This window comes from Propithecus coquereli, unplaced genomic scaffold (assembly GCF_000956105.1).
Source record: "Propithecus coquereli isolate 6110/MARCELLA unplaced genomic scaffold, Pcoq_1.0 Scaffold28, whole genome shotgun sequence".
Lineage (NCBI taxonomy): Eukaryota > Metazoa > Chordata > Mammalia > Primates > Indriidae > Propithecus > Propithecus coquereli.
Window position 1 is genome coordinate 12,298,768 of NW_012148396.1, and position 14,607 is coordinate 12,313,374.

Here is a 14,607-nt window from a genome sequence, read left to right on the forward strand (position 1 = left end):
ATTGTGGGGGCCAACAAGTCTGAAATGTGTAGGGCAGGCTGGAAACTCAGGCAGGATTTCTATGTTACAGTCTTGAGGCAGAATTCCTTCTTCCCCAGAAAACTTCAGGTCTTTTTGTTCTTAAGTTCTTCCACTGAATGGATGAGGCCCACGCACAACTGAAGGTAACCTACTTAAAATCAACATTTTGTAGATGTTAGTCACTTCTACAAAATCCCTTCACAACAACATCTAGACTATATTTTGATCAAACACCTGGACGTCATAACCTAGTGAAACTGACACATAAAATGTAACCATCACAGACAGCATCGACCCAAGGGGAGGTTAACAGTGGGACAATACCGTGATAAGCTTATTAGAGAGGTGACTGAAGAAACCCCAGCCCTGGTCCCTGGGGGCTCTGGTCCATGGGGCCAGAGTGACTCAGCTGGAATTATAGTCTGGGGCGTCAGAGGAGGGGTGGGGGCAGGCCCCTCATTGCGAGGTCCAGGTAGAATGCTCAACTCACACTGATCGCAGCTGATCTTCTGCCCCTTCCTCATCCCCACCCTCTACCAGGAGTCTGCCCTCTGCCCTGTACCTGGACTTCACCATCCTCTCCCTGCCCTGTGAAGGGGTTTGAGAGCAGAAGCCCACAGAGCCAGTGAAGGTCATGAGGAAAAGCCCTCTCTCAATATCCAAGGTCAGGTCCATGGAGTTCTCTGTAGATAGCTCTAAGATAAGGGGGCACCATGAGGATTCAAAGTCCCAAGTTCTTGGAACCAGATGAGGAATGTGGTCTTGGGTTCCTGAAGGACTAAAGTCAGGAAAATTCAAGAAGCTGGGGAATAGAGATCCAGGTGCAGAGGAGGCATCACTGGGGGATTTGGAATCAGGAAACCTGAGTTTCCACCAAAAATGGAAACTCCAAGTTGCAGGGAACCAGGTGCTTAGAGGAAGAAGCTCCTGGGCCAGCAGTCAGAGACTCTGAGCACTTGGGGTCAGAAGAAATCATGGGCCAGTATCCAGGCATCCAAGACAGAGCATCCCCAGATCCTGACAGGCTAAATCCAGGCATGTCTAAGATCGCAAGAAGGGGCACCCTGGCCAGGAAGGCAGGATGGTGAGTTTTCATTTAACAAATATTCACTGGTTACCTACCTGTGCCAAGCCCTTTGCTGGATGCTGGGGATTTCAAAGGAGTGGCACAATCTCTGCCCTCCCTGTAAAGTGAGTGGACAGTGTTAAGGAGCAAACTGTATGAAACTAGAGAAAGTACTAAGACACAGGACACATCTTCTGGGGAAGCCCAGCAGGCACCAACTAGCTTGCAGTGGGCAAGAAGAGGCTTCACAGAGGAGGCACCTGGAGAGTGAAGTTGGCCAGACAGATAAGGGGTCAGGACATTTCAGGTTGAGGCAAGGCCTGTGCACAGACCAGGAAGCACAGAGAGCTCAGCCTGTTAGAGCAGAGAGGGCAAAGAGGAGGGCCCAGCCTCTGACCTCACAATACCCAGGGCCCACTGGGCCAGCCTTGCAGGCTCTATGCCCTCCTTCAGCCCGGGCAAGGCCTGGGGCTCTGGGCAGCCTCCAGGTGCAGTGCTCTCCCGTGGGCCGCACCCTTCCCGCTGCCCCGGGGCATGTCTCTACTCACCAATTATGAGGGGCTTCGGCATCAGATAGAGAGGCTGGTGCGGGAAAATGAGGAACTAAAGAAGCTAGTGCGGCTCATTCGGGAGAATCACGAGCTCAAGTCTGCAATCAAGAATCAGGCGGGTGGCCTTGGCATCAGCGGGTTTACCAACGGGCTTGGCGAGGTGGCAGCAGGCCTTCCTTCACACCAGAGCAACTGTAAGAGTCCTGGGTCCAAGGAGAACGGGGAGGGAAGGGTGAGGCTGTGCCAGAGGGGAGAGACTCTGCATGCTGGGGTCTCAGGAAGTCATACAGGGAATACACAGACAGTAACAAAGTTGGGGGACACTGGCCCCACCAGATGAGAGTAGTGTGAGAACACAGGACCATCAGGATAAAAGGGCAAAACTATGCCCCAATCCCATTCACCGGATGGTAGGGGCCCCTGCCCACACTCCTTCCCTCAACTGAATTTCTAAGCAGCTCCAAAGACAGAATTTCCCAGTTCTGGAATCCAAATGTGCTGCCCTACTGGGTCCAGTATGTCATTAACCCTCAGCCTCTCTACCCCTGACCCCCATCCCTTACCATTAGCACCCCATCTTTCTCCACCCTCACTCTCCAGTTAGAGATGGCCAGTGGGCAATTGACAACCCAAGTCCAGAAGCTGAAGAGAGAAACCAGGACTGAAGTTTGAGGTTTGGGAATTTGTTAACATGTGTCAGAAGCCCTGGGGCTGGAGAAGATTTACAGAGTAGAGTGAGACAGAAGAATGGGCAAAGAAATTGCAGGTGTTTGCAGAAAAACAGTTGAAGTGATGATCCTTGGGTTAGGCCTGCAGTGTAGGGATGGAGGCTAGGAGGGTATTCAGAGGCTGGGAGACCAGAGGCCACACAGCTGAGTATGGTGGTAACAGGAACAAGGGAGGTTCTGGAAGAATGTAAAGCTGTAGGCAGAGAGTGGTCAGCATTGAAGATATCAGAGGGAGAAATTCTGGTGGCAGAAAGGCCCCAGGGTGTGGCCACAGCAGTCTGTGGCTGACATGGTGTATTGGTGAAGGTTACCAAGAACAAAAGCAGGTGACGAAATGCCAGTGGTTGTTACATCCACTTCCCTCCCTACAATGTCCTTCCTGTCCTGGAGAAGGCTATGTTCCCTCCGGTCCATGGTGAACTTCTCCATGTGTGCTCAGAACCCCCCAACCCCTGTAGCAACCTGCCCCTTGTCACAGGCCTTGTGCCTTGCCCTCCCTGCCTGGCCCTCTCCTTTGTCCACCATCAGTCATGAAACCTTCCTCCTTCCCTGAGAGGATGACTCTGCTCTTTCTGCTCTCTGCCTATTTAAGCCTCTACAGCTTGGCAATTGACCCCAATGCTGCTGTTCTAGAAAGGTGGCAGGTGGCCTCCTAAGTGCTGCATCCTTCTCCACCTCTGTATGGCATCTGAGACTGATAACCCTCTTCCATGCCCCTCTTTCTGAGTTCCCAAGCTGGGTCACCCACCCCTCTGCCTCATCTTAACCACTGTTGCTCCCAGCCTCAGGGTTCAGGTTCTGCCCCTCCACCCTCAGCCAGCTCACCCACTGTGTGGCTTCAAAACTCTACTAGAAGTGAAGATCCCCTCAGAAGATCCTGCAGGCCCAAGGAGTCATTGGAATTTAGCTCACTTCAAACTAGACATGTTTCTAAGAACTTGGGCCTTTCCTGCAGGATGCTAAAGCCCCTCAGGCCTGTGTGTGTGCTCACTCCCCTGCGGTTTTACTTCCCTGCTTCCTACCCACTGGGTTCCCTGCCATCCAACCTGAAAGTGGCGTGAGGCTGGTCTTCCATTCCCCCTTATTGATCACAAGCATGCAGGCCTCCCTGGTTTTAAATGTTATACCTCTAATGACACTGAGACAACAGACAGAGTGACAAAAATAATACACACTGGGGAGATATAACATTTAAGAAATCACACAGTTTAAGATGCTAGACTCTGGTTTCCTACTTCTAGCCTAACCAAGCAAGCCTTATCCTCTTAAGTTTGATTCTTAAGGGAATCCTTGGACCACTTCAGATCTTCCGACTCCCAAAGGGTCAAGCTTTGGGCATTAGGAAAGGCTTTCTGGAGGAGGTGAGCCCAACCAGCTGGTTGTGATGGGGTAAGGAGCATGCCAGGAGAAGGAGCAACTTGCATGAAGCCCTGGCCCTGGGGATTATAGGAATGAGAAACAGATCAGTGAGGTTAAAGCCCAGATTCTACAAATATGTGTGGCACGGTGTGTGGGAGTATGTGGTATATGTAGAGTGTGGGGGTATGTATGTGTGAGTATGTGTATGAATGTGGTGTGAGAGTATGTGTGGTACATAAGTATGTAGTGTGATGTGTGTATGTGGATTGTGTGGTGTGGGTGTGTGAATGATTCGGGTGTGCAGTGTATGTGTATATGAGTGTGTATGGATGTGTGTGAGTGAGCTGTGCATGAGTGTGTGTGAGAGTATGTGCTATGTGTGCTTTGAGAGAATATGTGGTCTATGAATAATGTGTGCATATGACTGTATTTTTGTGTGTGATAGTGTATGAATGTTTTTCAGTGTGTGTATGGTATGTATGAATGTGTATGTTGTGTGGGTGTTTGAGTGTTTATGATGTATGTCTGATATTGTGAGTGTGAGTATATGTGGTGTGTGTGTGGTGTATTTGCATGTGTTGGGGGCCAGTAAGAGATGAACAATGCAGCTAGCGGGTCATCAGGGGTCAGATCACCAAGGACTGCAAATGACATGCTAAGGAGCTTGGACTTGTGGTTTCTAACAGGAAGTAATCATGTTTTCACTTCAGAAACATCATTCCAGCTAGAGGGAGACAAGACTGAGGCAGGGAGCTGGGTTAGACTGAGGCTGTTGCAGTCATCCAGGTGGGAGATGACGGCATGAACTACAGGTGGAGAGAAATCCATTCAAGTTATGTTTTAAGAAAATAGAAACCCTAACTGCTTGCATGTGAAGGATAACAAAGAGAGCATCCAGAATGTGTCTGTTGTCTCAGCTGAGCTGACGAGGAGATTACAGAACTCACCATTCCCAGGCCCAGACAAGGCAGATCCATATAGTTGCCTCAGAGGATCTTTCTTTGGCCATTTCCTCACCCTGCCTATTCCCCCTGCCCATCCAATCTTTGTGACTGCCCTTCTTCATAGAGTCAGGCTCTTATTCTAGATTTGGGTATTATTGAGAAGTGCTTGGGAGGTATGAGCAGACCTTGGACTCGTGGGCTAAGGATGCTCACAAGTGTGTGCACCAGGCACCTCGCAGTACAGGACTGAGCCCAGATGGGAAGAAAAGAGGTGTAGAAGGAGGGGTTGGGGCCAGGGGGCCAGCTCTCTCCAAGCTACCACATCCTGGCACAGAACTCCAGGGAGCACAAGAATTCTAAATTCAAATCTGACCTTCCAGGTTGTTAAAAAGGTTTATTTGTCAGAGTAAGAAAATAGAATGTGGCCGGGCACAGTGGCTCATGCCTGTAATCCTAGCACTTGGGAGGCTGAAGTGGGAGGATGGCTTAAGGCCAGGAGTTCAAGATCAGCCTGGGCAACACAATAAGACCCTGTCTCTACAAAAAATACAAAAAAATTAGCCAGGCCTGGTGGCATGCATCTGTAGTCCCAGCTACTCTGGAGGCTGAGGCAGGAGGATCGCTTGAGCTCAGAAGCTTGAGGCGGCAATGAGCTATGATGACTGTACTCCAGCATGGATGACAGAGTGAGACCCTGTCTCCTCTCTAACAAAAGAAAAAGAAAAAAAAAAGAGAAATAAAACATAATGTAACAGTTAGTTTGAGTGGTAACTTTTAACTACTCTGATATATAGTATATGGGCCTCCATTTGTGCTCTCGCCCACAGCCCTGCAAATGTTAGATGTGAGTCTGGGAGAAGGAAATGCAGTTTTGGAGGAACAAAATGAGCTGTATTTTGGACAAACTGATTTTAAGATATTCACACAATATCCACATGGAATGTCCAAGAAGCAGTGGCACTATGAGCCTGCAGCTCACATGAGAGGTCAGGGATAGAAAAGATTCAAGAGTTTTGATAATTCAATCCCCTCTGGGTGGGTTGGAGAGGTGGAGGTGAGACCCTCTGCGAAGAGAGTGTACAGTAAGAAGAGACTGAGGGACAAGTCCTGAGTGAGGACAAGTAGAGAAGTTGGCAAAGGAGCATCCAGAGAGGAAAGGGAAACTTCAAAAGTGTAATGTCAAAAAAGCCAAGAGACAGCTTCAAAGGGAACAGAGTCAACAAGGTAAAGGCTGCCATGAAGTCAAGCAAGAAAAGTACTAAAAATGTCCACCTTTAGTGGACATTAGCCTTTAGTGAATAATGGCTTAGCATTCATGACCTTGGTTAGAATTATTTCAGCCCCACTGTAAGTGGGAAAGGCTGACCAGAGTGAGGTGAAGGCTGGGTGAGAAAATGGAGAGAACAGATGATGCGGACACTTAATTCAAGAAATTTGGCTTTGGGGAAAGGAAAGTATGAGTGGGCAGGGAGAAGACAGTAGCTCAAGAGGGGCATGGAGTCCAGAGCTTCTTTTCAAGATAACAAAGACCTGAGTTTGTTTATATGTGAAAGGAAGGGGACAGGAAAGACTCTGAAAATATGCAGGAGAAAAGGGGTACTTTATGGGACAGTGCCCTTGACTGAAGGAAGAGCACCTTTTCCACTGTCCTAAAAGGGAAGAAGAAAGAGAAGTGTGAGTGTAAATGCCAGGTGGTGGGAAGCTGAGGGAACTCCAAACTGATGGCCTCAATTTTCTCTGTAAAAATGTCCTTCTCTGAAAACAAGGATGGAGTGGGGAGTGTGGGGAAGGTCTGAAATAGAGTGAAAATGGGGGAGGAACTGCGAGGGGAACCTGGGAGATTTGTCTGGCTGTATAGTGGCCAAATGGCACTAGCTGTCTATGGATTTACAAAAGCAGCAGCCACCAACCTCGTGCCTTCTCTAGCAGCATTTTTCAGCCTGGGGGCAGGCATGGGGGAGGCAGGCAGGCAGAGCTCTGAGGAGGGCTCAGCCAGAGTTTAAGCTCATCAAAGACTGCACTGGCTGAGGAAGCCAAAACCAAGAAGGCTGTCAGATGGGGAGAAAATAAAGAGACCAGTGTACTAGAGATCTGGAGAGGCTGGAAGACCAGGAGCAATCTTCTGAGCAAGCCAAAAGTACAACTGTGTGGCCAGAATGGATAATCTGAGTGGCAGGACATCAGAAAACGTTGGCCCTTGGCCAAATTAACTTCACTGGGAAAAAACAGGCGCCCAGAGGTTCAGACTTGGTCCTGCGCACAGGGCAGGAGCGAGAAGGCGCCAGGACGGGGCTGGGCCTCCTGCCCCTGAGGGCTCGGGTACTTGCTCAGAGCCACACACTACGAAGTCTCCCCACAGAAGCGGTCGGGGAGGCAGGGATGTGGGAGTAGGGAGGAGAGAGGACCTGAAGGCCCAACTGAGTGCTGAAGACCCTAAAAACAGTAACTGCACCAAGAACTGGCTCCTCCACACAGAGGTCAGGTGACAGGAGGCACACAGGCCGTGGGGGCGGGACAGCGGTCAGGACAGGACGGCCGCACTCGCTGCCTGGCGTTCCTCCCTGTCCGCGGCCCTCCCCTTCGCCCAGGGCCCGTGTCCTCCTCCACTCGCCCGCTGTACCCTCGCTCCTTCCTCTTCCCTCCTCCCTCCTCCTCTTATGCTCTGCTGTCCCCTCCCTCCTCCCAGGGCTGCAGGCTGGGAGTTTCCTCCGGCAGGGGGCAGCCTTTCTCCTTTCTCCAGGAGAACCGGGCCTCACCCGTCTGAGGCTGGCCCCACACCCAGGTGCGTCCACGCCTCAGGACCTCCAAGCCCCTCCAGGGGCGTGTTCCCCGCCCCCGCCTCAGGACCTCCCCCTCAGACCCTCCCCACTCAGTACCGGCCCCTCCCTCTCAGAACCCTCCCTCCTCAGGACCCTTCCCGCTCAGAGCCCTACTCCTCAGCTCAGGACCCATCGCCATCCTCCCCACCTTGAACGCTGGAACCCTTCCCTACAGCGCTAGAGCCACCTCCATTCACCGGCTCCCCTCTCAGTCCTACCTCTGGGTCCTCAGCCTCCCGCCCAAAAGCTCTGGCCCCTCCCCATCAGGGTCCAGTCCCTGGCACTACGCCCCGCCCCCAGCGCTGGTCCCTCTCCTACGCACGGGCCACGCCCCCAGAACATGAGCCTAGATGCTCTGGCCCCGCCACCTCCTGGGTCCTGCCCCAGGCACAATGGCCACGCTCCACCCCTCCTGAGGGCCTCTGGGCCACCTGGTGTCCCCGATCCTGCAGCTGCCGCGACCGGCCACAGCTGGGGTTCGGAGGAAGGTCCCCGGGTCCCTGGCCAGCAGCCCCGCCTCACTCCCCGTGCTGCATAGGCCAGGCCACCCTGGAGGGACAAGGGGCCCAGCGGTGGGGGCAGTTGGGCGCTGAATTGCCAGGATTTCTTGACCTACGGGCTGGAGGGTGGGACACGGGACACTAACTCCGAAGTTTTGACCTAGGGGGCAGGAAGACTGGGAGCAGCAGATCTGGGGAGGAAAACGGGAGTTCTGTTACACAGTTTAAAACATTGTAAACTGCACTTGTAAGTCTAAGACATTTGCTTTTTCAAAAAACCTTCAATTGTCTGATGTAACAAACAATTGAATTTTTATGGCTAAATACTATTCCATTTTGTTTGTTCGTTCCTCAGCTGATGGACATTTGGGTTGTTTCATCCTTGGGGCTGTTATGAATAATGCTATGAACGTTCGTGTACAAATTTTGTGCAGACATGTTTTCATTTCTCTTGGCTATATATGTAGGAGTGGAATTACTGGGTTGGATGGTAACTCTGTGTTTAACTGTTTGAGGACCCGCCAGATTGTTTTCCAAGGCAACTGCACCATTTTACATCCCCACCAGCAACATATGAGGTTCCAATTTCTCCAAATCCTTGCCAACACTTGTTATTATCTGATTTCTTTTTATTAGAGTGGGTATGAAGTGGTATTACCTTGTTGTTTTGATTGGCATTTCCCTGATGACATGATATTAAGCCTCTTTTTATGTACTTACTGGCCATTTGTATATCTTATTTGAGAAATGTCTATTCAGATGCTTTGTCCATGTTAAAACTGGGCTATTATTTATTGTTGAGTTGTAAGAGTTCTTCATATATTTACTGAATATAGTCCCTTATCAAATATATGACTTGTAAATATTTTCTCCTATTATCTGGGTTGTCGTTTCACTTTCTTGATAGTGTTTTTTGAAATATGGAAGCTTTTAATTTTGATGAATTCCAAGTTATTTATTGTTTCTTGTGTTGCTCGTGCTTTTAGTGTCGTATCTAAGAATCCATTGCCAAATTCAAGATCATGCAGATTCACCTCCATGTTTTTTTCTAAGAGTTTTATAGTTTTAGCTCTTACACTTAGGTTTTTGGTCCATTTTGATTCAACTTTTGTATATGGTGTGAGGCAGGGGTCCAAATTCATTCTTTTGGACATAGATATCCAGTTGTCCCAGCACCATTTGTTGAAAAGATTATTTTTCCCTCATTGAATTGTCGTGGCACCATCGCCCAAAATCAGTTGACAATGAACCTATGGGTTTATTTCTGGACTCCTAATCCTATTCCATTGATCTATATGTCTGTCCTTATGCCACTGCCACTCAGATTATTGTAGCTTTGTAGTAAATTTTGAAATCCAGAAATAAGTCCTCTAACTTTCTTCTTTTTCAACAGTGCTTTGGCCATTCAGGGTCCCTTACAATTCCATATAAATTTTAGGATCAGCTTGTCAATTTCTACAAAGAAGCCATCTGGGATTTTGATACAGATTGCATTGAATCTGCAAGTCGATTTGGGAAGTATTGCTATCTTTACAATAGTCTTCCAATTCATAAACATGAGTTGTTTTCCCATTTATTTATATCTTTAATTTCTTTCAACAATGTGGTTTACAGAGTGTAAGTTTTGTATTTCTTTTGTTAAATTTATTCCTAAATATCTTACTCTTTTTGATGCCATTATAAATTGTTTTCTCAATTTCATATTTAGATTGTTTATTGAAACTTTATAGAAATACAATTGATTTTTTTTTTTTTTGAGACAGAGTCTCACTCTTTTGCCCGGGCTAGAGTGCTGTGGCATCATCCTAGCTCACAGCAACCTCAAACTCCTGGGCTTGAGCAATCCTACTGCCTCAGCCTCCCGAGTAGCTGGGACTACAGGCGTGCACCACCATGCCCGGCTAATTTTTTCTATATATTTTTAGTTGTCTGATTAATTTCTTTCTATTTTTAGTAGAGACTGGGTCTCGTTCTTGCTCAGGCTGGTTTCGAACTTCTGAGCTCAAACAATCCGCCCGCCTCAGCCTCCCAGAGTGCTAGGATTACAGGCGTGAGCCACCACGCCCGGCCGAAATACAATTGATTTTTGTAGACCCTGATGAACCTGGCACTCTTTGTGTTCTGAGGGCAACATGACTTTTTCTGTTAATAACATGCTATCGGACTGAATTTTTAATATCTCATATGGCTGTCTGGGTGGTCACAGTTTATAAGGTCATTCTACGAACACTTCTGTGGTCAGATTAAGCTCTTAGTGTTTGGGGGCACAACTTGAGTCAAATAGACCTCAATTCCTACCCTGACCAATTTTTTTTTAGCATCAAGTTTCATCTCTGCTCATATACACACTTATTTTATTTGTATTTATTGAACACTTTCTGTGGCCTGAACACTGTTCTAGGCACTGGGAAAACAGCAAACAGACAAAACCCTTGCCTTTGTGGAGCTTCCATTCTAATGGAGGGAGATAGGACAAACCAATAAGTTAAACTAGAGTCTCTTAGAAAGTAATAGCACTGGGGAGGAAGATATCCAGGAGAAAGGGAAGGAACGGCTGAGGTGGAGGAAGCTGTTGATTTTAGATGGAAGACCTTACTGAGGAGGTCACAAATGAAGGGATAGGTGGAAGTGCGGGGGCCAGCTGCACACACTGGAATAGTGTTCTGGGAAAGGGAACGGCCAACACAAGCACAAAGGCAAGAATATGCCTGGAGCATTTGAGGACCAGCAAGGAAACCCAAGGGGCAGAAGCAGAGGTAGTGAGGAGGAGACAAGTGGGAGGGGGAATAAGGTCAAAGAAGCTATGAGCCAGATCATGGGTGGCCTCAAATGACCTGGCACTCAGAACGAGATAGTGGACTGATGGGGATCTTGACCAAGGACTCTGGCTGAGGGACAAGGCCAGCATCAGGAGTCCAGGCAGGGTGGCAGCGGTGTAGACCAGTGGGGCAGTGTTAGTCCACATGCTTGAATTCCAGATATGTCAGAAGGTGCTGCAGACAGATTAATGGGAGGTGTGAGTGATGAAGAAGCGTTGAGGCTGACTGCACCGTTCTGGGCGTGAGCTACTGAAAGGGCAGAGGTGCCTGCTGACAGGGACAGGAGTATGCCAGGGCTGCAGAGGGCTGGGAGAGCACTAAGCTGCAGTCTCCTCAGGATCTGGGGAAGAAGTGGGTCAGGCAGTTGGGGTGTGGGTCTGGGGTCCAGGAGAGAGGTCCACCCTGGATAGTCAGCAAGGGTGCTGGCAGCATGTGGCCCATCCCCAGTGCCCAGGCTGCACCAGCTTGCCCAGGAAAAGCAGAATTGAGGGGGAGCCCAGGACACCTCCAGGAAGGCAGATGAGGTACCACCAGCAGTACCTGGAGGTGACCAGGGACCTGGAAGCCAAACCAAGAGAGTGTTTCAACAAGGAAGAGCAATCTAGTGTGAATGCTGCCACCAGCACGTTCAATGGGTCTGAGAACTGAGTGCTGAATTAGCAGCACAGGATCACTGGTGACCTTGCAAAAGCATCTCAGTGGAAAGTGAGGGCAAAACTCTGAGTAAGTGTGTGTGCCCTATCCCTCCCTCTGGGCATCAAGAGGACTCTTGGTTAGCCTTTCTTCAGTTAGTTTTATCAATTATGCTGATTTTTGTTAAAGAACCAAGTTTTGGTATTACTGATTTGCTCAATTTTTTTCTATCCCCTATTTTATTTATCTCCATTCTAATCTTATTTCCTTCCTTCTGCTTACTTTGAGTTTAATTTCTTCTTCCTTTTCTAATTCCTTAAGGTGTACGTATTTATTTATTTAGAGACAGAGTCTTACTCTGTTGCCCAGGCTGGAGTGTTGGAACCACACCCAACCTTGACTAGAGATTTTAATCCATTGAAAGAGGCCAGGTGAGATGATTCACACCTGTAGTCCCAGCACTTTGGGAGGCAGAGGCAAGAGGGTTTCTTGAGGCCGGGAGTTCGAGATCAGCCTGAGCACAAGCAAGACCCTATCTCTACAAAAAAATATAATAATTAGCCAGGCATGATGACGTGCATCTGTAGTCCTGGCTTCTCGGGAAGCTGAGGTGGGGAAATTGCTTGAGCCCAAGAGTTCATCACAGTGAGCTGTGATGACACCACTGTACTCTAGCCCAGATGACAGGGAAAAACCCTGTCTCAAAAAAATCTCAAAAAAATAAAATAGAAAGAAAAGAATTTCCTGTTAAGGAAGGACTTATTTCTGCCACTTTGCTGTTTGTCTTCTGCATGTCTTATGGTTTTATTGTTGCTTTTCCTCAATTTTTCCTTTACTGTCTTCTGTGTTTCATTAATTTTTTCCAGTGTACAGTTTTGATTCCGTCTCATAGCTTCTTCTGTATATATTTTTGGTTATTTTCTCAGTTACTTTATAACAACCTAGTTGAGCTAATAGCAACTTAGCTTTAATAGTATGCAAAATATACATACAGCATACAAATAATATGTAGCTCCCCTTGTTGTTATTATTTTTTTAAAAACAGGGTCTCACTGTTATCCAGGCTAGAGTGCCGTGGCGTCATCGTAGCTCACTGCAACCTCGAACTCCTGGACTCAAGTGATCTTCCTGCCTCAGCCTCCTAAGTAGCTGAGACTACAGGTGCACAGCAAGACACCCAGATAATTTTTGTATTTTTTGTAGAGATGGGGTCTCACTATGTTGCTCAGGCTGGTTTTGAACTCCTGGACTCAAGCAATCCTCCTGCCTTGGCTTCCCAAAGTGCTGGGATTACAGGTGTGAACCACAGCCCAGCCCTTTTGTGTTCTTATTGTCCCAAGTTACATCTTTATACATTATGTGTCTACTAGCATAGATTTATAATCATTGTTTTATACATTTGTCTTCTAAATCACATAGGAAAAATAAGAGTTACAAACCAGAAATACAATAACACTGGCTTTTACATTTGTGTATGTAGTTACCTTTACTAGTGTTTTAATTTCTTTACATGGCTCTGGTTACTATCTAGTTTCCTTTCATTTCAGCCTGAAGGACTCCCTTTAGCATTTCTTGTGGGAAGGTCTACTGGCAATAAATTCCCTCAGCTTTTGTTTATGAAAATGTCTTAATTTCTTCTTCATCTTTGAAGGACAGTTTTGTGGGATATATAATTCTTGTTTGATAGTTTTTTTTTTTTCTTTCAGCACTTCAAATATATCAAGCCACTGTCTTCTGGCTTTCATAGTTTCTGATAAAAAAAAAAAACTTGCTGTTAATCTTATAGAGCAGCAGTCCCCAAGCTTTTTGGCACCAGGGACCAGTTTCATGGAAGACAATTTTTCCATGGATGGGGTAGGAGGGTGGGTGGGAGGTGGAGCTTAGGGTGGGAGGCAGAACTTGGGGGTAGACAGAGCTCTGCTGCCCGGTTCCCTACAGGCTACAGTACCAATCCATGGCCCGGGGTTTGGGGACCACAGTTACAGAGGATCCCCTGTACATCATAGGTCACTTCTTTCTTACTACTTTCAAGATACTCTCTGTCTTTCAAACAGTTTGATTACAATATGTCTCAGTGCAGATCTCTTTGAGTTTATTCTACTTGGAGTTCATTGAGTTTGTTTGATATGTACATTGATGTCTCTCATCAAATTTGGAAAGTTTTCAGACATATTCTTCAAATTTTTTTCCTGCTCCTTTCTCTTTCTCCTATCCTTCTAGGACTCCTATTACGTGCATGTTGGTGTGCTTGATGGTGTCCCACAGATCCTTCAGGATCTGTTCATAATCCTTTCTATTCTTGAGACTGGATAATCTAAATGGCCTTAGTTTCAAGTTTGCTGATTCTTTCTTCTGTGTGCTCAAATTTCCTCTTGAATCCCTACAGTAAATTTTTTCATTTTAGTTGTGTTATTTTTTTTAGCACCAGAATTTCTTTTTGGTTTCTTTTAATAATTTCTATCTCTTAATTGATATTCTCTATTTTGTGAGACATTGTTCTCCTAGTTCCCTTTAGTTCTTTGTCCATGATTTCCTTTAGCTCTCTGAGCATATTTAAGACAGTTGATTTAAAGTCTTTGTCTGATAAGCCCAATATATGTGCTGCCTCAGGAAGAGTATCAATTAATTTCTTTCTGTAAATGGGCCATTCTTTCTTTGAATGCTTTCTAATTTTTTGAAAACTGGACACTTTAAATATTATAATGTAGTGACTCTGGAAATAAGATTCTTCCCCCTCCCCAGGGTTTATTGCTGCTTATTGTGGGTTGTACTTATTTGTTAGTTTAATGACTTTTCTAAACTTTTCTTTTGTTAAGATTGTATCTTTTTTGTCGATACTGCTCCCTCTGGCACCAGCAAGCCACACCAGGAATGCAGACCAGTGTCCCTATGGCCATCACTGATTTGAAGAGTGGGAGATAGTAAGTGTCTATGAAGATGGTTGACTTCCATGTATCATGTGTGTGGATAGGGACTTCCATGAGCACACACAACAAAGAATACAGCCTTCACAAAAGTAGTTTAGAAGAATCGCTAAACAACAAACAACTACAATCAACAAAAAAGCAGCAACAACAAACCCTGGGGAGGAGGGAGAATCTGATTTCCAGTTACCAAACTATAATATTTTAAATGTCCAGTTTTCAACAAAGAGCAAAAAATTAGGC

At 46.9% G+C, this 14,607-nt stretch overlaps 1 protein-coding gene across 1 annotated transcript in view; it reads left to right on the plus strand.

The window, feature by feature from the left end:
- Positions 1–1,621: 1,621 nt before the first annotated feature.
- Positions 1,622–14,607, plus strand: part of SPATC1 (spermatogenesis and centriole associated 1) — a 29,752-nt gene continuing 16,766 nt past the window's right edge. The window contains exon 1 of the mRNA XM_012648042.1: positions 1,622–1,832. Within this exon, the coding sequence (XP_012503496.1) occupies positions 1,622–1,832 (211 nt within the window). The remainder of the gene's footprint in view (positions 1,833–14,607) is intronic.